The 26,605-nt window shown below is 40.7% G+C and overlaps 1 protein-coding gene, 1 long non-coding RNA gene and 1 other non-coding gene across 14 annotated transcripts; 2 read left to right on the top strand and 1 right to left on the bottom strand.

Annotated features, from left to right (window-relative positions):
* Positions 1 to 35: 35 nt before the first annotated feature.
* LOC104152805 (uncharacterized) lies at positions 36 to 21,149 on the top strand. Of its 12 annotated transcripts, XR_011140266.1 has the most exons (6): positions 36 to 232; positions 1,220 to 1,329; positions 10,845 to 10,939; positions 11,601 to 11,698; positions 13,882 to 13,973; positions 19,045 to 20,692. XR_011140266.1 is itself a non-coding variant. In XM_068938849.1 (5 exons), exons 1-5 carry the CDS (start codon positions 195 to 197, stop codon positions 19,124 to 19,126), a joined length of 417 nt encoding a protein of 138 aa, XP_068794950.1. In that variant the 5' UTR covers positions 36 to 194; the 3' UTR covers positions 19,127 to 21,149. The 12 variants fall into 12 exon arrangements, 11 of the variants coding, with proteins under 11 accessions (XP_068794950.1, XP_068794949.1, XP_068794954.1 ...); XM_068938849.1 differs by lacking the exon at positions 10,845 to 10,939 and having other exon boundaries at positions 13,885 to 13,973; positions 19,045 to 21,149; XM_068938848.1 differs by lacking the exon at positions 10,845 to 10,939 and having other exon boundaries at positions 19,045 to 21,149.
* Positions 153 to 235, top strand: TRNAL-UAA (transfer RNA leucine (anticodon UAA)). The gene has a single exon. It is a non-coding gene; the product is annotated as a tRNA-Leu (tRNA).
* A 2,090-nt stretch (positions 21,150 to 23,239) lies between the features above and the next one.
* LOC138066779 (uncharacterized) lies at positions 23,240 to 26,455 on the bottom strand. The gene is made up of 3 exons (XR_011140267.1): positions 26,182 to 26,455; positions 25,866 to 25,938; positions 23,240 to 24,037 (listed from the first exon to the last, which is right to left on the bottom strand). It is a non-coding gene; the product is annotated as an uncharacterized lncRNA (long non-coding RNA).
* Positions 26,456 to 26,605: the final 150 nt, after the last annotated feature.

The following is a 26,605-nucleotide window of genomic DNA, read 5'->3' as shown; positions in this document are numbered from 1 at the left end:
GAAACAGAAATAAAGGCGGGAGGGCGCGGCGCGGCGGGAGCGGGGGTGGTTGGGGCTGGGGAGGGGGCGGTTGCGGCGCCAGGCTGAGGGTCGCCGGTGCTCGGGAGCCGCTGCTGTATGTAGGGGTGGCTGCGTGCGCTACCTGTATCTGCACCAGGATGGCCGAGTGGTTAAGGCGTTGGACTTAAGATCCAATGGACGTATGTCCGCGTGGGTTCGAACCCCACTCCTGGTAAGTAGCCTTTTTTTTCCGGAGCCCCGTTAAATTGCCGGGGAGGGCGTAGGGCCGAGGCGGAAGCTGGCCCGGCTCGGTTGGGCCCGGCCCGGCCGCAGGGAGCCGGGCGCCGCGGGAGGGGGCGGCGCGGCGCGGCGGCAGGGGCCCTTCGCGGAGTGCGGCGCAGCGCAGCTTCGGCCGATCCTGCCAGGCGGCGGCAGCGGCGTAAACCGGCTCGGGAGGAAGCCGGCTTGCAGGGCCGGAGGCTCCGTTCAGCGGTGCTGGCAGCGGCGGCGCTACCGGCTGCTTTAAACGAGATCCGCAGCTTGAAGTCGTTCCCGGCGTTGGCGAGGCCGCGGGGAGAGCCGGGCCCGGCAGGCAGCCCTGCCGAGGACGCTTTCCGTGGGGCCGGGCGCCGGCGCCCGTTGCGGCCTGGGCGGCCGCCGCCGGGAGCCCCGGTGACTCGAGGTGGCGCGGGCGGGCGGCGGCGCGGGCCCGAGGAGAGGCGGAGGCGGGCGGCCGCCGCAGCGCCGGGCCGTCGTCGTGGCGCTGCTCTTCGGCCCGGCCTCCCGGGGGCTCCGGCGGCTGCTCGGGGCTCGGCAGGCCCTTTTTGTGTCCCCTCCCCCCCCCCTTCCAAGTCCCTTAATTAATTTGAGGGCAGTATCACAGCTATGCCCGTGTATTTATAGCGGGATACTGAGGGCGAGTGCTGCGTGCGTTAGGGCTTGGGGTAAGGGACGCCGGAGGGTGTCAGGCCTGCTGCGATGTCACTGGGGGACCCCGAAGGACGGCGGGAAGACAAACCTGGTCCTTCCTGGGAATGGTCCCCAGTGCTGGCTGTAGCCTAACCGCTGCCAGGGGCCGAGCTAACAGCTAAGCAGAACGGATGAGCAGTGTTTTCCAACTAACCTCTTGGCTTTGTTTTGTTTAGTGGGGCAGATGTAGCTGTTGTTGTGCGTGTTGGAGTGTTTAATTTGCTATAACATAATTTTGCTTTTTTGACAGGGCAATATGTTGCGGTATATCTGAAGTGTCAGAAGTACCAATCGAGCACAGACTGACACGTTTTAAAATATCAGTGTTTGCCAGAGCTTCCTCACCAAATGCTCATAAAGGTAAATGTAGTTTTTCTTAGCCACAGTTCTCCCTATGATTTGAGATGAAAAAATGATTCTAAACTTTCAGTCCAAAAATATTGTATGATACAGAGAATAAGGAAATAAAGGATAAACTGCCAAGAGACGACAGAGATTGATATGTGCTTTCAATGCTATCTGAAATCCAAGATGAAACAGACAGGATATTTTATTATGTGCTACATAAGAAGATCTGGTATCACAAACATGGGCATGGTATAAACACAGAAATATGGTAGCCAGGGGGGAGTTAAGAAGAGGAAAGTGGTATGCTGGTGATTTCTAAGAAATGTAAGCACCTATATTGTCATCTCTTCTGACTCTTCTCACAGACAAATTGCAAATGCAAAACATTCTGTGCTTTCTAGAATTGTTCATTAAAAAGCAGTAATGACAGGTTCAAATCTTTTGTTAAAGAAACTTTAGTTCCTATTATTCATTAAGGTACAAATAAGTAAAAAAGGTGCATATTTGAATATACATTTTACTGGTTATATCATAATGGAAATCGTCTGCCTTCAGAAACCCACATCTTTGCATACAAATTGGGTAATTCTGCCAATGTGCCTGTTCACATGCCTGTGTATATACAATTAGTGCTCATGTAGATTTTGTGGATGCATTGTTGATCCTGATGAAAAGTTGGTCCCAACTATGTCAGCCACAAAATGAATTAGTGGCAGCTATTCAGTGTCGTAAGAAAGAAAAACGAAAAGTAAAAGTGATTTCAGTTTCTGCAAGAACACTGATTTAAAAAAAAAAAAAAAAGAACCTTTTATGTTAAAGCAATATAGAAGAACCAGAGCTCCTGGTTAGAAGTGCTTCTGTTACAGGCTGAACCATTCCCGTAAGAAATTTCCTTTGCAGTAAATTTAACTCAGCCCTTTGGTGAAACTGTGTTCCTGACTTTTTATCGAAACGTGTTAGAGCATATGCAGATATAGATTCCCCTGCTGGAACACGAGATTCTTGAACTTTACCATTTTCCTGCTCTCAAGAAAAATTTATAAAAAACTGCTGGCAACAAATATGTCCCAACATATGGGACATATGTCTTTACATGCACCTGTAAAGAAAAGGATAAGCTATTAGGGGTACTGCTTTCTATTTTAGGTGAAGTGACAGAGTGGTGTGATGTGAATATACCTTTCAGCTCTGGAGCTGGCCATGACTGTGATTAAAGATTTTTATTTTATCAAGCAAGCTGTTTGTTTCTTTGTTTTTAGTAGTTTCCTTGTGAAAATCATGAATTACTGGTGGTTGCCTTTGCAGTTTGACGTTCTGGTATACAGGCATTATGCTCCAGCCTTTACTTCATACACTTTTGCTTTCCATAGGATTCCATTCTCTGGAGGAGTTGTTTTCCTAAGGAGGTCATTATCTACAGGGTACTTGCCTCATTTGTTGAAGAAACTGGAAAATGTATAGCAAATAATAGTAGAAACTTTGCAATGAGAGAAGAGCTTCATATGAAGACAGCTGAATGCTGCTCTAGAGAGCTACAAGCTTTGCTTTTGCCACTGGTTGTCTTCCTCCTGATGAGGAACAAGTCGTTAAAATGGATGTTTTTCATAAGCAATCACTTATGTACTGCTCACTTTGTGGAATCCATCTTGAGAACCTCAGTCTAGTTTGTAGAAATGTAGAGCTTTCACAGACACAGGTGAAATCAGTAGACCTGTATTTTGATGTGATATTATATGTTTCTGAATGAGCAGCCAAATTTACTGGACCTATTTAATATTAATCTTTCTGTTTCTCAGTTTCCCATCATGGAAAATGGGGATAATAGAAGTACACCATCTGCAGAATAGGTTGCTATGACATAAATTCATTCTTGTTTGTGAAGCGATCAGATACTTAATCTGGTCATGCCCCTGAGTAGACTATCAATGAATTCAGAAAATAACATGAAATAAATCAAGTGTGGAGCCACACTTCAAACTGTGAAGCTCTCACAAAATACTGAACAGCTGGTTAGCTAGCAAGCACTGCACAATGTGTGTGCTGAACAAGGCAGGAAAACGTTAAGCCATGAATTAACTCGGAATTGTGTCTTACTTTGATCCCTTACTTAAAGGGACCAAATCCATAAGAAGAAGACGCGTTGGTGGAATAGTATTGAGGCCACACTTCAATATATTTTAATTCTTTTCAAAAACTTCCAGCAGCTATCTCTCTTTCAGTTACTTCTCATGTATGAGAGAGGCACATCATTTGCTTCTTTAGGTCAGACCATTTTTCCATCGTTCCCAGTGACCAGAACCTTGTGTTGAGGAAAATGGTGTAAAAAAATATGAAGTTTTTGATCTTTTGTATAATGCTGTATTTAGGATGAAAAATATTTCCTCTAATTCTCGTGGGAGACCAATTTAAAGTCCGAAAAGTAAGATGTGTGTAAGTTATACTTGCTAATATAATGTTACTGGTTGTAAAACAGTCTGACCTGTTTTAAGTCTATCTACAGTTTTGACTTTGTGACCTACAGAGAGTATCACGGATTGACCTTCCAAAACGTGAAGTATTTTCCTTCATTCTGGAGTTGTTCTCATTGTAGTGTCTGTGTGGAAAAAGAGGGATTTGTCCTTTTTCCTCAGGTGTTCAGAATGCCCCCCTACTTAGCCCATGCCGTCCAAGTCTTTTGGCTTGTTTCAGCTCTAATAACTGTCATTTCCCTTGTTTGGATAGTGTTGCTGGCTAAAAACTTCACTCACTTTTCAAAAGGCTGCATGCTATTGGCCAAAATCCTGCTATGATACCATGCTATTGCTGCAGCTCTTGCCTTATTTTATATCGCTCATGAATTACATCTTTCTTTTTTCTTGCTGTTGCACAAGGCCTGGCATCTTTAAAGACTACCACTTTTTTCTCACCATTCTCACAACACTTGTGCAAAGATTACCACTGTAAGAGTATAGACAATTTTGTTAGTGTGTATACACATTTCTTCGTACAAGTTCACTGTCAACAGTTGCCGTGTTGATCATCTGCTGACAGTGTCTGATCTAATCAGCAGTTTCTTAAAATTGTTTCTAAAGGACTTGAGCGCTACAGCAAGCGAGTGTCATTAGCAATGTTAGCCAATTCTTTTCTGCCTCTTCCTCCAAGGTATTACAACACAAACTTCCAAACAGATCCTTGCAACATTGATTGCTTAACTGTTTTTCTTGGTTTTGATGAGCAAAGAGGAAAGTTTTTCAGTTATATTCGTTCAGTCTTTTCAATTATGTTCATTCAATCCAAGCAGCAAATTCTGAGGAATCTTGCTGCAGTGGTGTAGGGAGCTCAGCTGCTCTGACTGCAAAGTTGGTAACACAGAGCAAGGGTCTATGTATTGCTGCAGTGCAAAACCCAGCAACTTAAACTGCTGAGGGAGATAGGTTTCCTCTGACAGGTGAGCCCTGGCAAGTCTTTGCACTCGAGTACCAAGGTGGGGACACACTTTCCCTTCTGTCAGTCCTTCTTATTAGAAGGAATATCTGCTTTTGAGAACACTTCACATCAGCACAGCATTATTACCAATGGATGTTTCTGGAAGTCTTAAAAGACAGTACTCGATTGTCATCAGTTTGGGTCCGTTTTCCCTTGTGCTGGTTTTGCTACAGTAGCAGTAGCCTCTAGGAGAATAGAGCAGTCAAGTGATCATTTACATCACAACGTTAAGATTTACATCACAGTACCTCTGTTAGTGCCCTAAAACCAAAGTGGCAAAATGTGGAACATCTGGTAGCTTAAAATCTCTGGGAATTCCTGCCTTGGCTTAAAGCGTGTTAACATATGTTTTACTGGGATTTTTTTTTTTGCTTACATTAAACAGATCTGAATGAATTAATTTTTTTTTCCTATCAGGAAAGAGCTTTTGTTTTTAAGACAGCAGAAAATGTGCACAGTCTTCTGGAGATGGTCTGGTTAAATATGCAATTACAAAAATGTCTTCCTTTAATGAATTTGAGGAGAAGAATTCACTTTCAAGATTTCTTTACTTTCCTTGATTGCTGCTTCTCCTTCACCATCTGCTCGACTGTGACCCTCTTTCTTTTGGAAGTGCTACGAGCTCTTTCCTTCAGACCTCATCTGCCTCATTTCTAACTGTTGGCTAAAGTGGTTCATACAGTTCTTGGGAAGAGATTACTCCCTGAATGTGTGACCTCAATGGATTTCTAACACTTGTCTCTTACTATTTCATTATTTCTTGCAGAATTTTTCATGTGAGCGGAATGACTGGTAGAAAGTATAGATTGCATTAATGAGTTCTGTCTTGCAGCTAATACCTGTTTAATGGTTGACCTGCATATATGTTTTAGTTTCACATGTCTCACCTTTTGCTTTTTATATGCTTATCAAGAAACACATCAGTTGGTCTAGCAGCTAGCTGCTGCTGAAAGCTGCAGACATACTGTCTCTTCCCTGCCCTGGCTGTACATTCCCACTGCTTCCCTCATGTGTCCCTCAATCTTGAATTGTAAAGAAATGTGTAACAAAACCTAAATAATTTCCCATTACTTGGATCTAAACTTAATCTCTGAGATTGTTTCTGGTTCCTTGTTTCTTTGCAGAAAAATTCGATTCTTATGATGAGATAATTTCTTATGTGTTCTAGGCTCCCTAACACGCACAATACAGATCAGTTAACTGTTTTTAATCGTCACAAATTCATAGAAGAGTTGGCATTGGAAGGGACCTCTGGAGATCATCTGGTCCAACCCTCCTGCTCAAGTAGGGTCACCTAGAGTAGGTTACTCAGGGCTGTGTCCAGCAGGGGTTTGAATATCTCCAAGGACGGAGACCACAACCTCTCTGAGCAACTGGTTCAGTTTTTGATCCACCCTTAAAGGAAAAAAGTGAAAAATCCAGTAAAGACATGACACAGTAAAAAAGTTTTTACTTTGTTTAATTTTTTCCTTATGTTTAAGCTTATCTCAGGCTTACAGATCCTGACTATACCCGCTTGTAAACCTCAAATTATTATGTGTTTTCTGTGTGCTTAAATTTTTGTTGCTAAACATGGTGAGATAAAAACGAAGAAACTACATATGCCACCGCTCATACTAGAACATCCCCTGGATACGTGGGTTTGCTGCCATGTACATTTTACTAACAGCTCTTTTGAGAGAAAAACAAAGCCTATGCAAAGATCTAAGCAGATGCCACTGAAAGCTGTTCTTTGTGTTTTATTTTGTTCACATAAAGGCCAAGGGAATGCAATTTTTTTTAAATAATATGTGCAATTTCTTTCCTATAAGAAATGGGGACCTGTGTTTGGCCTGAGCTTATTGAAAGCCAAAGTCCTGTTAGAGCGTTGATTATTGGAAGACCATTGCTGTATCGTGATTAAAGTTCGTGATCTACCAGGTTAACCTACTGTAATTTGATACGAGTTTTCCTTTAAAATGGTACCTGGGAGCTGGCGTATTAACAAATAGTGTTTGTCCATTGAGTAGAGATAAGGTAAGGTTAACTGAGCGCTCTCACCTTCATCCGGTGCTCTTTTCTGGTAACCCAACAGCTACAGGTAAAAATTTTTACTTCTGTATTTACAAAGGTGTTAATGGTCTCTCTCTCCTGAAGAACCTTTGCTTACTGGCTGTAGCTAATTATTCCTTGCCCTATATCTGGAGGCTCCCTGGGAATGAGGAAGCAGGAAGAACCAATATAGTTCAGAAATCCCATTTATTTAATGCTTTCCAAATCCTTTTGTTAGTATCTTCAGCACACAAGTAATTGATTAATTTAATTACCGTGACTGCTATCATAATCTTTTGGTTTACTTTTGAATGTTTTACAGAATGTTTTGCTTTGCTATGAGGATAGCTGATTTCTCTGGAAACTTGGCTAAATCCAGTTTTAGTTTTTATGAGCTAGCTTAGTAGCCAAGGTTTCCACAATCTGTGCTTTGACAGAACTATGACAGTGCAGAATGTATGTATGCCAGATAACAAATCCTGTAGTGTTCTGTGACTGAAAACAAACAGACATGCCCAACCTGTTGTACTGCATTCGTTCAGCTGACCTGCCCCAAAAGATATTTCACACATCAGTAAAGAAGAGATACTGAAAGTAACTGGATCCAGTTTCTGTGATATTTCTGCCTGCCCAGCCTCCCTGAGCAAAATATTTTTTCTACAAAAAATAATATCAGGTAGGTTCATTCCAATCTCAACCGTTCTGTGATTCTATGATAGGGTAAGAAATTTATGGTATGAATCCATGGATCAAAGAATTTAAGAGGAGAAAGCGGTTGATGCCTCCCAATATATAGCACAGAGAGACGTCATGTATGAGAAGTTTCTGCACTGTATGAAGTTGTTAAGGGGAGAGCTCAGCCATTGACACATGAAGGACTTGTGTGACAAAGAAGGTAGGATGACTGTATCCAGTTGAAATATAAATAAACCTCAGAGTGATAGGAAATTTGAGATAAGAATAGGTTGGGATTGAGCATCTCAGAACTGTAGTTAAAATGCCCTGAAAGCTTTTTTTTTTTTCTGTGGTTAGAAATTCTTTTCCTATGCCTGTTTCAGTTGCTTTTTTTGGTGTGTTGTCTTAAGCATTTAAGTAGCGTTTCAGAGTGCTCCTGTTTTACATTGGGCTCTGCAGAGAATGTGTCAGGAGCTCTTAAGGTGCAGGGTGGCACCCATGTTCCCCACAAAGGGCATCTTTTGAGCCAGAGTTAGAAACATGACTAACATTCATCTGGAATTACTTGTTTTGGTCATATATGGGACTAAGCAGCTGTGTCCTTGACAGACTGTTGCCTCAATAACCAGGAACGGGCCTAGAGTGTAATATTAACAGCCTCAGATTTTTTTTATTATTATTATTTTTAACCAAAATTACTAGACTAAGGTAGTCTTAACTGTCGTACTGGGATGTGTGTGCCTTACAGTATACGTTGTTTCCTTTTCTGTTACTGCTTTACAGTACTGATATTACTGTTTCCCAGATGGTTAGTGTATTCTGGTATAATTAAAGTAGTTTAACACCTTTTGTGGACAAAGCCTTAGAGCTGATACCTCTGGAGGGAGACACTGGGAGCTAAACTAACTGTAAACTTGTACATTTGGAAGCATCTTTCTGTATCAGCATCCCTGACCACTATTGTATTCACATTTACCGTGACCTGCTCGGGTATGTATAGGTCATTACTTTGGCAATTACTTCGTAAAAGTTCTGGTGACAAACAGCAGGCAATGTAATTTTGAATGATGCCCTGACCATTGGTTTAAAATGAACAGTGTCCTTCACAGACAGACACTTTAGTAGACCATAATTCAGTCTATTAGTTTGTTGATCCCATTCCTTCTTGGAGACCTGCAACTACATACAAAAGATAAATTGAGAGAGTTGCAAAAAATGACTGTGTTTTACCAGGTTATTTTGCCAGCTAATTATGTATGCTCAGCTAAAAAGAAGTGAGAGAGAAAACGCATGGACTTTGAAAACTTGTATGTCTTTCATGAAAAAATCCACGTAAACTCAATGTGACTCAGTTCACTCTTGAAAAGATAGCTGACTTCCCTTAGCAACTAGCCATAGGGGATGCACTTCTGAGAATGCACATAATAAACATTGGCCGCAGCAGCAGAAATAACAGACATAAATTCCCACAGCTGACTCTGTGTAAGTAGATTTTTTTTATCACTGAGATGTTGAACAGTCACAGAAACCTGCTGGTATAAAGAAAGTAGTAGGGTCTGCACAATAGTTATACACTTGTAATTATTGTGCACCTCCCTCTATTGATCTTCAAACCAGCACAAAACAAAATATAAAATACAAACAGTTCCAGGAAAAAAACTCTATTAGGGCTCTTAATGAGGATAGGATTCTGCAGTGTACCTAGTGCAGGAGTGAGGCTACAATATTTTTCCTTTCTCACAGGAATGTCATAAGAGGTGTCTGAATATTATGTGATGGGAAGGGAAATAAATGTATATGGATAAAATAAATATATCCCTAAGCAGTCAGCCTCTGCAGAAGAAGAGACATAGGTTGTAAACTCCTTGGAAAGCCCTTCTCAGATGCCACCAAATCATTTAAATTACTGAATATTCTGCTGGTAACTTTAGATCTGCAAAACTAGCATGTTCATAACTTTATGTAAGGATGTATAACTTTTGACTTTTTGAAAAAGGCCCTGTTTGCCTAATAAGCTTGAGTGGGACCTGACTCCTTTTGGAAAAGACTAAAACACTTGGGTTTTTTTTTCCTGTATTTAACAAAAAAAAAAAAAGAGAGATTTCAGGTCACTTTTTACTGCATTCTCTATTTGAGCCTTTATTTGACAAAATATTCGGGGATGTGAAATTCAAATACAAATGTTTAGAGATTTTTTTTTTTTTTTATTTCCAAGACAAATATTATTAAATGAATTTGAAAGAGAGCCATCCAGAGGTGAATTACCAATAACGGAAAACCTTTCAAAATGGAGTGCCGCTTATCATGCGTAATCAGTATGCCTAAACAGATGCTATTTAGAGAGATGTCTGAGCTTATAACTAACGATAACAGAAATTTGTATTCCTCAGTTATCCAGATGAAATGTAGATTTGATTTGACTTCTCATTTTATTTATGTTAAACTCCTTTAGGAGTGAAATAGCATTCTGCATTGCCTCTTTCTCATGTATTCTGTTAAGCGGCAGTGTCCATTTTATGACTGGTGTGGCTATTGCAGCTGAAAATGAGGCTGGAGCCCTAAAATATTGACTCCTCTTTAAGAGCCTAATGCAAGGACTTGGGGTGTGGTGGGGCTCAGCCCACTTGGGAAGCGGTGGGTGGGCAGGCAAGTGGTGCCCTGCCCTGGCAGTGGCAGGTCCACTGCTGCCCTCCCGAAGGGTGCATGAAGGTTGGTGCTGGGTGGGCCAACTGCAGGAAAGCTCAAACTCTGAGTGTGCGAACAAATCCACATTCCCTAGCGCTTCAATACACACTAACTTTTGAGATGGGATTCTTCTCCTCCCCGTTTCTTTCTTTGTCTTTCCAAGGATTGATTTAGCCATTTTGATACTGTGTGCTAAAACCAAAATTGTTGTTCTACAGGGCCAGAGACACTTCCTGAAGGGAATGAAGTGGCTTACAGGCAGCAACCTCCTCCACAGATAAATAACCATTTCCTATGTAAAAAGTAGAACAGAGCAGTGGAGAGGAGAGGCAGGCTGGATGATGTGACTCTTCATTTTAGAAGCCGCACGTCTGGTTAGATGACTGAATCATTCCACTATTTCTCTGTTAGGTGGCAGAAGTGTATTTCTCTCAGGGTTTGCATCATGAAACAAATACTGTGGCTTGTTTATCATGTCTGGGGAGAGCTTTCCAAGCAGGCTAGCTTGGGAGGTGAGATTAAACCCCTAATGTGCTTTTATCAGTGTTTCATTTTTTGTATGTTCCTGCTCTTAGAAAAGTCGGTGGGAGAATTCTCCATTTAAATGGTGCTTTCATTGCCATGGCTCGCATTAATTTTTATCATGTTGATTTACCTTTCTTTTTGCCCAGAGGTCACCTGATTGATGGCTAGTGGACGTCCTCAGCTGCAGGAAGCAGACAGTGTGGAAGTTTAAAGGGACCTCCGATAATCCAACAGTTTCACGGTTAGCCCAGAAAGCTTCAGAGAAGAGGAAGAGGGAAATCAGGGTCAAGCTGCCAGGCTTACTGAGCAGTTTACATGTTCTAGCCATTTGATAGGAGAAATGATCAGGGTGTAGTTTAAAGTGCGAAGCTGATACCGGCACGATTCCCCAAGATTTAGGGTTGTGTGGCCATACTTCAAAGGGGGTCCGAAGGCTGCTTGTGTATTAAGAATATTGGCACAAAGTTTGGGAATCACTCAAAGCTTTAGGCATGTTCTGCATTACACAGAAGCAGAGAGCCACCCCTGGGACTAAAACAAACCGATCAAACTCAGCTGAACACTGTTTATGGGAAGCTTTCTGTGCTCTCTTGTGACTTGTGGATGTTGTCTCGTGTTCACCAAGGCTTTTAGCCCTATTTACAATTAAATATAGCTTTCCCAGGTTTTCAAATCTGCTATTTTCTCAAGGGGATGTTCGCTCCTGGCACATAGCCCTCCTTCTCTTTTATCGTACTAAAAAAATCTCGCTCTCTGAGTGTGGGTGCCTTTTGGTAGGTGACCAGCAGCTTAAAGATTGCCAGCTACTAAACTCCCTACTCTCTGCTGTCACATCAACGGCATCAAGGTGCATTGATCCTACCTTTTCTAATGCTCTGTGTCTCCTTGTTTCCTCCTCCTAGCCTTTGCCATGATCCTGAAATATCTTGCCGAGTACAGAGCGATGGAGGAGGTATGCCTTCCTTACAGCCTGAGGCAGTTGGTGTTAGGGATCACAGAAGTAAGTGTGTGCAGAAAGTGCATTGTTGTGGTGTGTGATGCCTACATCTATCCAGTTTTCATATGCCTAATTGTCAAGGACAGTGCCTAAGAGCACGTGCCAAAGCTGTCAAGAACAAGTACTGTTTTTATATATGCTCGGCAACTTATCTAAATACTGCACTCCCAGGAAAGCTTTCTCAAGAGTGTAGACTAAATAATGTCCATAAATGGCACCTTGAATACAGATATACAGCATTTTGTGTAACCTCGTAATTAATAAGTGATGTGGGTACTAGAAAAAACATCTTTTTGCATGCTGTTCTTTCAATGGTGGTAAATTAAATTCCTATGAACAACTTGATTCCGTATGATTCAGGTCTCGCATCAAGCCTTAACACTTGCATAATTTTTTGAATCATTCAGAACTGTAATACGCTTATACATTTGTTATTGTAAATTTACCATGGCTAATGACATTTAACTATTGTCTCCTGAGGTCTGTTGTTGTCACTTGAAGCCAGAGAGATCAAAGGTCTGAAGGACCTTTGAGGAATTTGCCACATTTACATAAAACACTTTGCATTCCAGGAATGTCTAGTCTCTAAAGATAAGGAGGGAGCAATACAGTAAAACCCTGATATCCCTATAGAAAGGATAGTCAGAATTTAAATTGCCTAAGTACCTTGTATGGTAGTTGTTTGCATTCTTCAGTGTACTTTTTTTCCCCCTACTTCTTATAAAGCGTTTTGCACTTATATTTGTACTGATTACATTAACATTTGATGCTTGCTGCTGTGAAGATTTTGTCATTAAAACAATTGCTTCTGGAGCATTTCAATTCTTCTGACAGATTCCTATCAATGGTTATAGGTTTCAGGGCTTTAAACTGGTGTTATTTTAACATATGGTAATGGTATTTGCTGGTTTCCTTTGGGAATCCCACCCACTGTGTTAGCTGCAAGCAGCTATATGAAGAATGCTGTTCTCATGGTTTAAACACTTGTAATACTATCCCACCAGCCTAACCTCAGTTTGAGAATGACTTCTAATCCATAAACTAAATAAGCAGTGGAACTATATGCTACTCCGTCTCTGATTTAAAGGTATTTCTTCCAAGCAAGTTAGTATTTAACTTTCTTTATTCTAGTCTAACAACTTGTATATACAATACAATTAATATGATTATAAATAAGACAGGTGTTCAGTCTGTTGTTGTACAAAAGAAATCTACCACTTTAATTTGCTGAGGAAGGGCAATATAGAATTCTGTCAGTGCAATCAAATAAAATGTGGAGTATAAAAGTATACATAAGTAAAATAGGAAATTGGCTTACGTAAGGCTAAACATCAGTGACAATGTCACTAAAGTGAAATGTTCTTAGTGCTGGAATTCTTTGCATCTGCACTGTGATTTAAAACTAGAAACCATCTAGCAATTCATCCTAGCATGATAGCAGGCCTATTTTTAAGAAGCATTAGTTTTGTCGTGCATGTACGTGGATGGCCAAATTCCAGAAGTATCCTAAGTTATCCCATCATGATAATGCAAGATTTTTTTGTTTGATGAGAATCTTTGGATGATTTATTCCTTGATGCTTTTTCCCCTCATTTTCATACTGCTGCTGCCAGCGTTTTGTGCCATAGGTAGGCTGTTCTGTCATGAAAGCATCTGTTTCTTGAGTTCTCGCACTTGAAAACTTGTCCGCTTTTTCCAGTGTGTGAGTTGGTCCAATAAAATCTACTCATCTCTTCAGATTTTGCTCTTTTTCTATCATTAGGCCATCCCAACTACAGCATTACTGTTACAAGTACCTTTTATTGCTCCACAACTGAAATAATCCGTTATTATTTTTGCTTAAAGATGGTACTATCCTTATGCATGCCAAATGTGGCTAATTGAGGTGTGGCATAGATCCAGCACTATTTTATTAATTTGCTATCTCCAGGTGTTAGGAATATAAATACAAACAGACCCCCCATCTTAAAAATTTGTTAAAGTGGAGCATGATAATATAAGAGGGTAGCTGGCCCCATTACCTACAGATCTCTAAACAGAGAGAGAAAGAACCTGTTCCAGATCAAAGAAATAATGAACTTCTGCTTTCTCGGTAGAATTAGAGAGAAACTATTCCATGATATGTAACAAAAATATGAACTTGTTATCAGCTGATAATATTGCCCTTTATCTCCCCTTGCCTATAGCAGCAAGTAGATGGATGGAGGCTGTGGGCGTTCGTCTGTTTGCCAGGTGACTTTCCTCTCTCCTGGGCAATCCAGGTGTTTAACAAATCCAGGTTGGTATCTGAAGCTTCAGGTGGGACTCTACTGCCTGCACGTAGTCATTTGGTGCTATCTGAGATGCCCTGGGGTAGTCTGCCTACTAAATGCCTGCAGTATGCCCTACCAGAAGGGCTTGGGTGCCTACAGGTCCAGCATCTCATCATCCTTGTGTTCAGCTCTTCTTGGGTGGCTGAGACAGGACTAGGTACCCATGTTTAGGTAACCAAATCCTTTTCCTTTGTCTGAAAACAATACCAAAAAAAAGTCCAAGGTCACCTCCACTAGTTTTGTTGCCTGGATCCATTCACCCATCTGCTTTGGGCTCTCTTCTGGCTCTCATCCTACTTCCATGGTGCGTTTTACATTACAGTTGACAAGGCTTAATGGTGGCTAAAAGGGTCATTCCTTTTTTGTTCTTTGCCCTTGGCCTCGCTCTCCCCCTGCTTCTCTTTGTGCCCATTTAGGGAGCTAAAATAGTTTACTACAGAGTCAGCTGAACAACAGTATTAGAACAACAGACTCGGTGGGAACATGCAAGTGAGAAAGAACAGTGTCCATTTAACTGGCAGCTACCCTTTCGCCGAGCCACATCACAGAACTGTCTGTTTAGGTGACTGACCTGGCCTTGTATGTTATCTACTCTTTGGTTCTACGGTTCCTAAATAATTGAGCTCTTCAGGAGTAATGTGGATCACAAGGGCCAAAAAAGGAAAATGTCACCTGAAGTTGAAGCATGTGCAGTTAAAGGAATTGCAGCTGTGGAGTTAATTTTCAGACTAAAAGAATCGGGGAATCAAACCATTTTGAAGATAGCCTACAACATGTGTTCTTTCATAAAATGCTTCAGCTAGAGCTCTGGCAATCTGCAGAACTCCCCAGACTGAACCAAAGGACTTTCCTTTAAATAAAGAAGGGACAGGCTCTGGAGGCTATCTGGATGTCTGTGAAAAGCCTCGTTGCGCCAGTATATGAAGGCTGGAAACTTCTTAGGTAGCAGAATTATGGATGTTAATAGGAATTCCTCCAGCTGGTTAGAAATAGAGGAAACAGAAACACAGTTTGGCTTCTGATGAAAGAGAGAGTGGCTTGCCCTTGTGGTGATTCTGAGACCCCATACCCCTCAGCTTAGGGATATTGGCAAAGCTACAAGGGCATGTGGGAAATACAAAGCCTTACATAATGTTTGGGGCTGTTTCTCCCTAACCACTTTCTGCCTTTGCTGGTGCAGAAAAGTGGATGGTTTCCAGCTGAAATAGCTGCTGGAAAATTCCCTCTAGGGAAGAAAAAGTAGAGGCTGGTTAAAGGCTTTAATGATGAGCTGGAGTCGAACCTAGTAAGAAGTTGGTGGGCCAGAGCACAGGGTGGTGCCATCCTGCTGCTGTCGATGAAAGATGCAGAGATGTTTCTGCTGCCATCAGGCAGGTGGGTGCTGAATCATTGATCTTCACTGTTTCCCTGGTAGCTCTCTTGACGTTGCACCAAGTGCAGCTGAGAAACAAGTCAGAACTCACCACGGAGGCCAAGCTGAGAATGGTTAGTATTTGAAGGACAGGCCCCTTGAGGAGAAAGTAGAGAATGTCTGAATCACTTCAACAACCACTGAAATACTCTAAAAATAAAGATTTGTTGTTTGATTATAAAATGCGTGCTGGAGTGGTATAATTCTGAATGTATATGAGGAGAGCACCCAAAAAGCATTATTACATTGGAGTAATCATCCGTGACAGCTTTGCCTGAAATTGAAAGGGCATCCTAGAGGTGAAAAGCAATCCTTGGATTAACAGGGTTTCTGAACGAGCTCTAGGTTTGTAGGCCTACTCAGTCATTGTTGAAAAGGTTTTGTTTTTCTTCATTTTTCATATTCTAATTTGGTAAAGTTTCTTTCCCGTTGCTAGTGTTACCATGCTTCTGTTTACTGCTTGCTATTCCTAAAAACAAATCCAGGCTTAAATAGAGGTTCGTGGGAAAAAGATGTAAAGTAGGGAAGTAGAGGAAGGCCCTTTGGAAGATTTGTGGTATTTGATAATGTTGCAAATGAGGCCAATGTCTATTTTAAAAACAACTATTCAAGTGATTTATTTATGGCAGAAGTGGGGGAGGCCAAAGAAACACTCTTACTCACTTCATTCTAAGGCTCAGGATATTCCTCCTGTTGTACTTACTCTTCTGCTGCATACTTTATCTTCTGCTTCACACTGTTTATTTCACTCTGTTGCTCTGAGATCTTCGTGCAGCTTTGCACTTTGAATATTTATAAATAAATCATTAGCTTTCTCAAATGTATCATCTATTGTTTGAGGTGAACAGAATATTTTAATAGCATGTAAGTTAAGATGATTTCTAAATGTTTGTTTTATATTTTGGAGCTACTCTTGTTACAATTTATGTCCAAGGTGGTTATTATAAAGAAGAAATATGACAAAAAGCCTCACTGACCTGCAGTCATAACTGAGACACATGCATCCTCATTATTGTTATTCATGACTCCTGGTGTAACTGTAGCACAGAGGAGTGACATTCTTTGGCAGCTGAGGTGCTAGGCGCTGCTTAAATACAGATCTGAAATGGCCCAAAGCTTTTACCTGACCACAAATAACAAGCAGAGATAGATAGTAGAGCACAAGGAAACGGTGAGATGTCATGACTTGAAGAGCCACTTATGTACCTAGTGCTTACCTGTTTTTCTAGCTGTATCAACTCATCCTCTGAAAGCTGTTCCTGTTCCCTAAAAATCTTGTCTCAAGCATATCCAGAGGCAATCTCACTTGCAACACATCTACCTCGATATTTGTCAGTGTGGTGGGCTATGGACATCTCAACATATATCTCAGAACTTACTGTGATATTCCTATCTAAAATATTTTAGTAGCTTTCTCTGTGTTGTATGAAGAACACATAATTGAGGGCTTCCTGATTCTTTTTAGCAACAACAACAACAACAAAAAAAAACTTAAAAAGATTCACAGGGCTCAAGCACTGGACTGGGGAGACATCCAGGGTTTTGCTTTATGCTCTTGTTAAGAGTGGGGCCTACAGGAACAGTCATACACATTCTTCCACACTCAAAATAGCAAAGCTCTTTGTGTGGAAAAGCGAACTCCCAGTTTCTGAGGAAAAGAAATACTACTAAAAACTATTATGCGGACTTTAATACAGTGCATATGACAGTGAGGACAAGCTTCAAGATACAAAAGAAAGAATTTAAATATTGTTTTAGAATAATTGATAAATGGGATAGATTAAGCATGAGTAAAAACATTGTGCTAATAAGAAACAAGGTGCAGAGGTCTTCCATCTCCATTCTGTGCTTTCTCTCGATTCTTCTCTCACTGTTGCAGAAACAACTTAGTCCTGCTTCAACCCCTCATTCTTAGGGCAGCAAAATTCAATAATGCCCTTTTTTTCCTTTCCTATATCTGCTACTGCCATACCAGTGTCTTTTCTTCAAACCACATCCTTCTTCTCCTGTGCAGCACCACCGTGTTGGCTGAGGGTGAGCTAAGAGGCAGGATCGGCTGCACAGGAAAGGCAGAAACAAACACAAGTATTGGAAATGGGGACGTGTGGGCCCATAGGGTCACAGATTCAGTGTCTATGTGGTCACTGAATCCCACCCAGAGAGTCCAAAGAATGTGTCTCAGTGAATTTAATATTTATATGAATAATATGCATTTATAGGAATTAATAAATTACATGAACATAATGCAAATGCATTAAGCAAGCATTGTGAGGAAAACGGAGGGTTTGATCCTGCATCTTTGCTGAGAACTTGTCTGTTGTATTTAGCAGGATCAGTGATTTCAGAAAAATTTTGCCATGAACATTTGCTACCGTAGCACACTATATAGTCTCTTAAATCTGTTTTCTGCTGTGCTCCCCTGCTTCACATCCCTTGTCAGGACCGTTTCTGTTCTGATGCTGACAAAATGTTGCCAGCTGGTGATTGCTACTTTAGGGCAAGGAAAGATCATTTTGTATTTCCAAACAAATATTTCACAAGATCTAATAAAATTAAGTTTTGTTCCCAGCTAGCTTTCATAATCATACAATTCTGGTTTACTCTTAAATATCTTTTTTTTTTGTATGTTTCCTGCATCATGTTTCAGACTAGATTTAATCTCTTAATTTGCCAGGCTTTGATATATGTGCATTTTAAGTATATATTTGTCCTTTCACCAGTAGTTACAACATTTGTTAGATTACATTAACAAAACAAAGTTTTAAAACGTACCTTCTGTCCCAGCCCAGACACAAACTCTTTGGGTGAGGGACTTCATTGCTCAGTGTTTACGTACTGTCTAGCTCAGTGGCACCTGATCCTGACTAAGGCCTTTGATACTACTGTGCTATAAATATACAATCTTTGTGTACTTTGTAAATGTTTTTAAGATCAGTCTGTAAGTGCTTGAAGTATAAGTGCTTAAATATTATGTTATGATTATGTTATAATGACATTCCGAGTAGACTCTTGCTCATATGCTTAGAAAATTCTTTTACTATGTTAGTAAGGTCTTATTTTCTGAAATGCATTACTAGTGTGAGTTCTTTCCTAGCAAGAACAAATCGCAACATTGTTCCCTTTTCAAGCACTTGGCCTCTGTGTGTCACCTCCAGTTAGATACATCAGTGATGTATTAAGGTTCTTTGTTGTTCCCTCCTTTTTGTCTGACAGTACCTCCAAAAAAGGCTTTTCCAGAGTAGGAAAATTGTTTCAATCATCTTTTCATTCAGTTTTGTGGTCTCTTTCTTCATTTCAATGATTAAGTACTTGGCAGGGCTGGACTTTTCTGGGTTGTAGGATAGCTTTGGTTTGGAACATCCCAAAGTAAATGACGTCCAAAAGTTTCCTCTTTGTCTGCTATGAGTTCAAAGCAATTTTCATGGCTCAGTTCAGGGCTGCTTAATAGAAAAAAATTGAACAATAATTACTCCCTGCAGAAATTCTAGCACAGCAGTTACTTGAATTATTTTGCAGCTAGTTATTTAACCATGAAATGTCTCTTAGAAAACTTCTTGTTCCCTTAAGAAATATATACTTTGAGCCAAACACTTTTCCTTGAATTGGGCATGTAATTCTCATTGCAGTCAGACAGCAGTAGCGGGCCCAGCATGCCAAGGGAAGGAAGAGCAAGCACACCCTTCAAGAATCTGCTTTTCTGGAGTGTGAAGCTCATGCCCGTTAATATTGCCTGGAGTGCTGGGTGTTGTGGATTCCCATCGCTTCTGAAAATTTTAACACCGTACACCCATTTCAAACACTCCCAACAGCATAAATTAGACTACTCATCTACTGTGAAACCCACAGTACTTACTAGGTTCAAACCTCAGTCTTGGCCCCAGCTGTGTAAAGCAGACAGCAAGCTGCCCGAAAGGAGCAGCCAAGATTTCCCTCAAGGAAATCTTTCTTTTTGCCCTTTCACACAAGGGCAAATTTCCATTTCATAAGAAACACAGCTAGCCAGGCATCAGCATGGTGGGGGCAGGGCAAAGCAGCTCCTCTGGGTCTTCCTGTGGGCAGTGTAACTGATGCCTGTTGTAAGATTAAATTTGGGAGGGGGATGAGAGACTTCAGTCAAGATGGTTTGGACCACTAATTGAAATAGGTTTAATTATATCTTAAGTTAATTGACTTCATTCAGGCTGAATTTTCATAAAAGAAATGTGAAAAGGTGAACCAATGCAGAGTCAGATTAAATATGCAGTGCAGAGATCTACAAATGCACTTTGTTAAATGCCACTGCTTGTAGAACATCTTGTTTCATTTTACAGATATATCAACAGAAAACCAAGACACTGCAAAATAAACCTGTATGTAAATTCTTTTGTGGGTATATAACTTTACTTGTGTAATTTATTTCACTGACTGAAAAGTGCCATTCATTTGCTCAAAATTAAAAATGTATACAAGCATTTGTAGTGCTCAGGTCTAATGTGATCAGGATGACTTTATTTATTTTAGTTAAAAGCCTAAATCCTTATCATTTCAAAACAAAACACTCAGTGATAGTAATTAAAAGTTACTCAGGCTTTCAGTACATTAACAGAATTATACACGTTTTGAAAACAGGAGGCTAACGGTAGTCTTATAAACCCATATTGAGTCACTTAAGAGTGGGGATTTCTAAAGTGTCCAAGAGCATGCTCACAGTAGCAGGTATGGAAAAACCTAATCAAACATCATCCTTACTATATATTCTGCCCAGCCGTGGTCTAGAAGCAGAATATGTGAATATTTGATCAGGACTGTGAGAGCACTGCTTACATAGCTTCTTGACTGCAGCTATCTTGCATCTAGACAGATTAGTGCAAAAGAATTTCTAGCCTAGCTCTTGTCTCACACATGGTAAACTACCTAGTTCCACCTTATTTAGGTGCGTAAAACCCACAGACTACAAACTGTAAACCCTAGCGTAAGAGCATGAGCTGATGGAGAATGGTCAGTAGGTAGGAAACTGGGACACATCATCCATAGCATGGGCTTTTTGCTTATATGCTTAGTGTTTCATGGTGTGCTGCTATCCCAATAAAGAAGTTAATGAATGGTATTTCTCAGCAGAGATGGATGTTACTAACACTTGTGCAACTCTGTATTTAAAATCTTACATTCTGCTTTAATCACGTTGTTGCATAAAGGGCCAAGTGCAAAACATCCACTTTGATCATTTAACAGGTAACAGCAAAGAAGTACTGACGTGTACCTAATTGTCTGATCGAAAATGAGGCAAATAAATGTAAAAAAAAAAAAAAAAACAACTGTGAAAATACGATTTTATTTCATTTTTCTTTTTTAAGTTGTTTTCTATTCTTTCCATGTTGGGAAGGTTCACAGAGTAGGAAAGAGTTACTTCTAAAGTCAGATAAGAATAAACTTCTTCCACTGCTCACCCTTAAAATAAAAAGACTTGCAAAGAAACACCCTGTGTTTTATGAACTTTCCACTGATAACTATTTTTTGCAAAGAGTGGTGAATGCTTTCATTTTTTAAATGTTTCCAAATTGTCTTTGTGCTGCTATCATATTATTTCACTGAATTATTGATGCCCCCGAGATGGAAGATGTTATTTTTTTCCTACTGCAAAGAATGAATTAAGTTACTAAAAAATCAAGTTATTCAAGTTTATGTATTGTGTTAATGCAGGAACCCATTTCCCTATTCTAACCACTAACTAATAAACTTGTTTAAAAGTGTACTTATACTGGAATTGTCCAAGCATTATGTATTTATGTGTCGAGCCACTAAACAAATCTACTTTGATATATAGCATAGGTTATTCAAGTGAGAGCAGAAGAGCACTGAAAAAATAGAGGTGAGTGAATGAAATAAATAAATAAATGACAAACAAAAACAATTTGTACTAAGAGTGACTTTAACTAACAACTTACACCTGCCCTTGCAGATTATTGCATCAGTGTTGACCAAAGGTTCCTGTCTTGCAAAAGCATTTTTTGTCGTTGATGGTTTTCTTTTTTCTAATTCCTGCTGCAGCTAAGAAAGAGAGTTATGCTGGGAGGGTAAAATTGCTTACTATAATTGTTCAGTAATGCACTCTTATTTAATGTACTTTTAGGGGTTATAATCTTCAAAATGATGATAAATTATGGTAGCTTCAATTAATGTCACTGTAGTTAAGGGGATGTCAGCATTTCTATTAAAACAGTGCAATTTTCTGGGGTTTTATAATGAAGCTATAAAAAATGGCTCAAAGTTAAGCTACAAGGTTCCAGCATATTTTATGCACACAATATTTCCTTGAACCTAAACTAATCAATAGATATATTGAATCTAATGAGATAAAAATAGAGTGAAGAGAATCTACTCAAACTACAAATCCTACCTCATAGAAATGAAAATATATTATTGTGAAAATACTGCTTTCTGTTTGGATTAAAAAGAAGGAGAACGAGCAGATGCAGAGACAATCAAATAGAATTGAAGTGTCACAGGTGACAGGCATTTTCCTTGTGGTACTTCATATTCTTAGGCCTTGTCTATTTATTATGATTCCCTGTTAACTCTCTCCCCCAGTCCATCTCTCTCATTTTTCTATATCTGATGCCTCTTGACATATGGTTAATTGTGTGTGGCAAAAAAGCCTTAGATTTCTTGAGATATTTTACAGTGCCTACTACAATGGGACTCTGATTCTTGATGGAAGGCTTTGCAAGTAGAAGATGGGTAATAAACACTTATCTTTCAGAGTGGTGACTTTGGGTCATTGCCTGGTTTTATGTTACTGTGCAGCAAGGGTCTGTGGAAATGCTAGTGGGTTTGAGGAAGGTGAAAGCCATTTGGTCAGAAGCCTTTCACCTGTGCCAAAGCTGTGTTCTGAGGTTGCTTTCCCCTTGCCTTGAGTTTCCAATGGGACCAGACTGAGATTTCTCCTAGGGCCTGTCTCTGCATTCAGGTCCTCATCACAGAAGACAGCTACAGAAAGATGGACTGGGCAGCACGGGTGCTGTCTGGTGGATAGGACATCTACCGGGCAAAGAGAGAAGTGGACGTGCCTTTCTTACTCCAGCCTCTTTGCTGGGCAGCAAAGTCTCTTAGCACTTGAGAGGAGAGGCAGTGTGGGAAGTGCTTGCTCCTGTGAGGCGCGCAGGAGAGTGGAAGGTGCAGAGTGCTCCCTCTCATACATGTCCCAGGTGGCCCAACCTCGGCCACCCAGTCTGGCCATGGCCCAGCCACGGTGAAAGCACCAGCAGAAAGAGGTGGGGGCTTGCTGGACTGCGACCAAGTGAAGGGAATGGTTTAGAATAATGTGCATTATTGAAACTAAATAATTTCTTTGTATCAAACTAACAAAAAAATATTTTGCAGGTTCCTACCTCAGACCTTTTCTTTGCTGATAGTAAAGGTGAGGCACTAGCAGGAACAGTGGAAAAAGTGATGGAACAAAAATACATTAAATATTAACAAGACGGGTGATACATGGAGGAGTTTTGAAGGAGCTTACAGACAAAGGTGGCTGAGCTTTGAATAAAAATATATACTCTAACATTAAAATCAGATACCAAACTAAGGAGTTGAGGGCAGAAAATGCTGTGTCCACCTCTAAAAATTGTGCTAGGGCTGATGCTGAATATTTTAGTTCCAGATAATTTAGCTATCAATAAAGAGAACTCTAAAGCACTTAGACTACAGCAAATGAAAGGAAAAGAAATGGCTAAATCTGTTTATGCAGTGTACTAAATTCTTATAAAGATATCGACAGAGGAGGAGTAGATAAAATTGACTCAAACTTTTAGAAAAACTTGATCAATTTCCTCACAAGAGAAACATACAGGAAGATAATTCTATTTATTATGTCTTGTCACGTATTTTTTCTCCTCAGATAAGAGATTATGAAAATAGTAAGGGACTTGTACTAACAGGTTTTTGCAATACACGAGCATAGAAGCACTAAATAATGGTGTTAGCTGAATTCAGATTTCTGAAAGGAAAGGAAGTTCTGCAGGAAAAAAAAGTCTGCTGAGTAACAGTCTGTCAGATATGTTAACTGAAAGTGACAACATGATGTGATCTGCAGAAAGAGACAATAAAGACATTCTACTTGCAAAGCAATCCATTTGGTATCCCATGTCGTTACAGAATGGTTTCCTGAAATCATGACAAAACATTGATGAATAGGTATTTGCATTATTATAGCAGTCAATCAAAAGGTAATGAGATACATGAAACTCTTGGTTATATTGTGATCCTATCAATTATGAGTATATTCTAAAAATAGAAATACCAAGACAAAGACAAGACAAGGAGACAAGGTAAGATGAGCTCAGAGTCATGCAACTGCATTGTTTTCTTGCATTAAGGAATGAAGTATTTATTTACTTGGGCCAAAGTTCAAGGACTCTGCATCTTCTCAGCCAATTTCTTTGTAGTTTCTTTTTCTGTATTCTCCTTATCTTTCCTTTCTTATCTTTGTGTAAGGGCTTCATGGACTTTTCCTTTATTTTCCTAATTTCGCATTATACAGAAAGGTAAGCTGTGTCGCACAGTCCACATCATATTAACGGTCTGCAGCAACCAAGACATTTGAATAACCCTTCTGCTGGCGCTCTGCAGTTCAGCTACTTCTGTCTAAAACAGAAAAAAAAAAATCAGGAAAAAAAATCCTGTCAGGTTAAACTAAAATGTGTTTCTTTTTGGAGAAATCATTTTTAGGTGGTTTCAGAATCAGATTATAAAAAATCAGGACCTCAGGCTGATACACAGGGATTTGAAATGGGATATAGCAGCTTTGTACTCTAGCTTATCAGGTTGACTGCAGCTTTCAGTGATCAAAGTTATTGTTATCTGATAGCATCCTTCAGTAACCTCTGTGAAATGACTAATCCTGTCAGCGCAGTTTACAAAAGAAACGCCTTTCTTCCACTTAGTATTTGCTTTCATGAGTCAAGGCAATACAGAATTTTGGAATTACCGGGCCCAACACTAGTGCTAAATAACTATTTTGCAGCAGTAGTGAAAATGGCATTTGCATTCTGTGCTGACTGTTGAATACTGGGGTCATATGTTTGTCGTCTTCAGTCTTCATATTCATGGAAATTCTGTTTTAAAAGCAGCTGTGTTACATCTGGATTCTGATATTCCATTCTTTGGGTACGTTTGGTGACTACGCATGATCTAGTATGCACTATGGATCCATGGTGGAAATGCCATCTATTCAGTCAAGAGCAGCAAGGCAAAAGGCAACAAATTGTGCTCCTTTTAACCACAGAGGTTATGTTTGTAGTACAAGTTTATCAGTATAACATAAACAAGCCGACATAAACACACACCATACTTACCCAGCAAAAAGTCTACTGCTTAGTATTACATTACAATCAGACACTGACTTATATTGCTGGTTTTAGTGTTTGTCATCTGTGATTTGCAATTTCTCAAGAGATTCACAGTTTAAGTCATCACAGCACTCAGGAGATGTACTTTATTATTATTTACACGTAAGAGCCACTAATGAATTCATGTGGTTTGGATGAAGCAGATCGAGGATGAATTAATTAATTTGGACCAGATCACACAGGAAATCTATTGAATAATCAGGAATAGGAGTCTTCATTTTCTGCATTCATTCTAAGTGCAAAAATATATAGGGCTATCTGTGAGGACCTCCTCCTGTGATGCACAACAATGACGTTAAGACCCAGTCCCTGTTATACACAGATAAAACAGCCTAAGGATGAGGATGATTGTAAAATACAGGGAGAACTATGATGATCATAATTTACAGATAGCTTTTTTGTTTGTTTCAGGTATCTCTTTTTTACTGTGTAGAGGAGGCATTAAGATATGAGTAAGTACCAAAGTTAGCTCAAGTTAAAATAGACATGTTAGAAGTTTATTATTATCTGTACTCCCTAGTAAATTTGTAAGGTAAGCAAAATGACTTTCAAAGACAAATCTTCCTCAGTTCATTGCCACCGATTTCTGTTCACGTGAAGATACAGAATAAATATGCTGCCAAGCCTGGTCTCTCTCCTTCCTTCCAGTTAATAAATTCTGTGCTTTCATTTCTGCAAACTGTTGGCCAGTATCTTTTTTATCATTAAGGCACAAAGATACCTGATGTTGCGAGTATATTTACCCCTGAAAACATTCAGGGCCAGATGGCTGAGCATTGACAGGTAACGCTGAGGAATTACTCACCTAGATTGTCCCTCTGACACCAGTGAAACTTCAGACTAATGCTTACCAAGGTAAATAAGGGCCACATGTTAAGCAACTTTGCAATATAAAAGAGTAAAATTACTTGCCTTGAGCAAATATGAGGACGTCCATTCCCAGATTGCAAATATGGTAATAAATTAATTAGTGCTATCTAAATTACATTTACTAATATATGTCTGTTCCTACATAAAAAATGACTGCAGGTACCCAGTGTCCAGTGTGGCATATTTTTACTTACACATATTGTTCTTTTGCTGTGTGACTCAAACCCTCATCCAGGGTCTTCTGTCAAGCAACTCCGTGCAATACGGCTAGAACAACCGACCAAAAATCCGTCAAATTTCGAGAGAACAATCTCCGGCTCATAGTATATGCACTTCCTGAATCCCCGCCCACCCCCAAGTTTCGTTTCAATCCCTTGCCACACAACCCCGACATGAATTGTAAACCACACAGAAAAGCAAGTGATCGAAAGGCGCCCTGGGGGGCTGCCGGCCTGCCAGGCAGCCCCCTCCGCCCCACGTCCTGCGGCAGCCCGCCGGCGGCACTACTACCTTAGCGCCTCCTCTCGCATTTCATTGCTTTTCTAAAATGGTGCCATCAGTCCTTACGCGCGTCTTTTGGCCGGGGGAAACGTCCACCATGAACTACCCCCTCTCTAGCAGCCGCGGGCTGGTATTTGTGTGTGTGGCGGGGCGGAGGCAGAGAGGGGCAGCGCACAGGTGGGGAGGGGAGAGGCCCCGGCCCCCCCCCCCGGGTCCCCCCCCGGGCCACCAGTCCCCCTGCCGCGACGGCCGCCGCTTTCCCTGCGGAGGCGCCCCCGCCTTTGCCCTGACAGCAGCTCCCGCGGGGCGCTGGGTCGGGCCGGGAGCCCCGGGGCGCGGGGCGGCGCCAGGCCGCGCTCCGCTGCGCACCGGCCGGGCCCAGGTGGGCGGCGGGCGGGCGCAGCCCCCGCCGCGCCGCGCCGCCTCTCCCGCC

Source organism: Struthio camelus, chromosome 3, assembly GCF_040807025.1.
Source record: "Struthio camelus isolate bStrCam1 chromosome 3, bStrCam1.hap1, whole genome shotgun sequence".
Lineage (NCBI taxonomy): Eukaryota > Metazoa > Chordata > Aves > Struthioniformes > Struthionidae > Struthio > Struthio camelus.
Note: the sequence above shows the minus strand (reverse complement) of the source record. Positions and strands in the feature narration are given on the sequence as shown.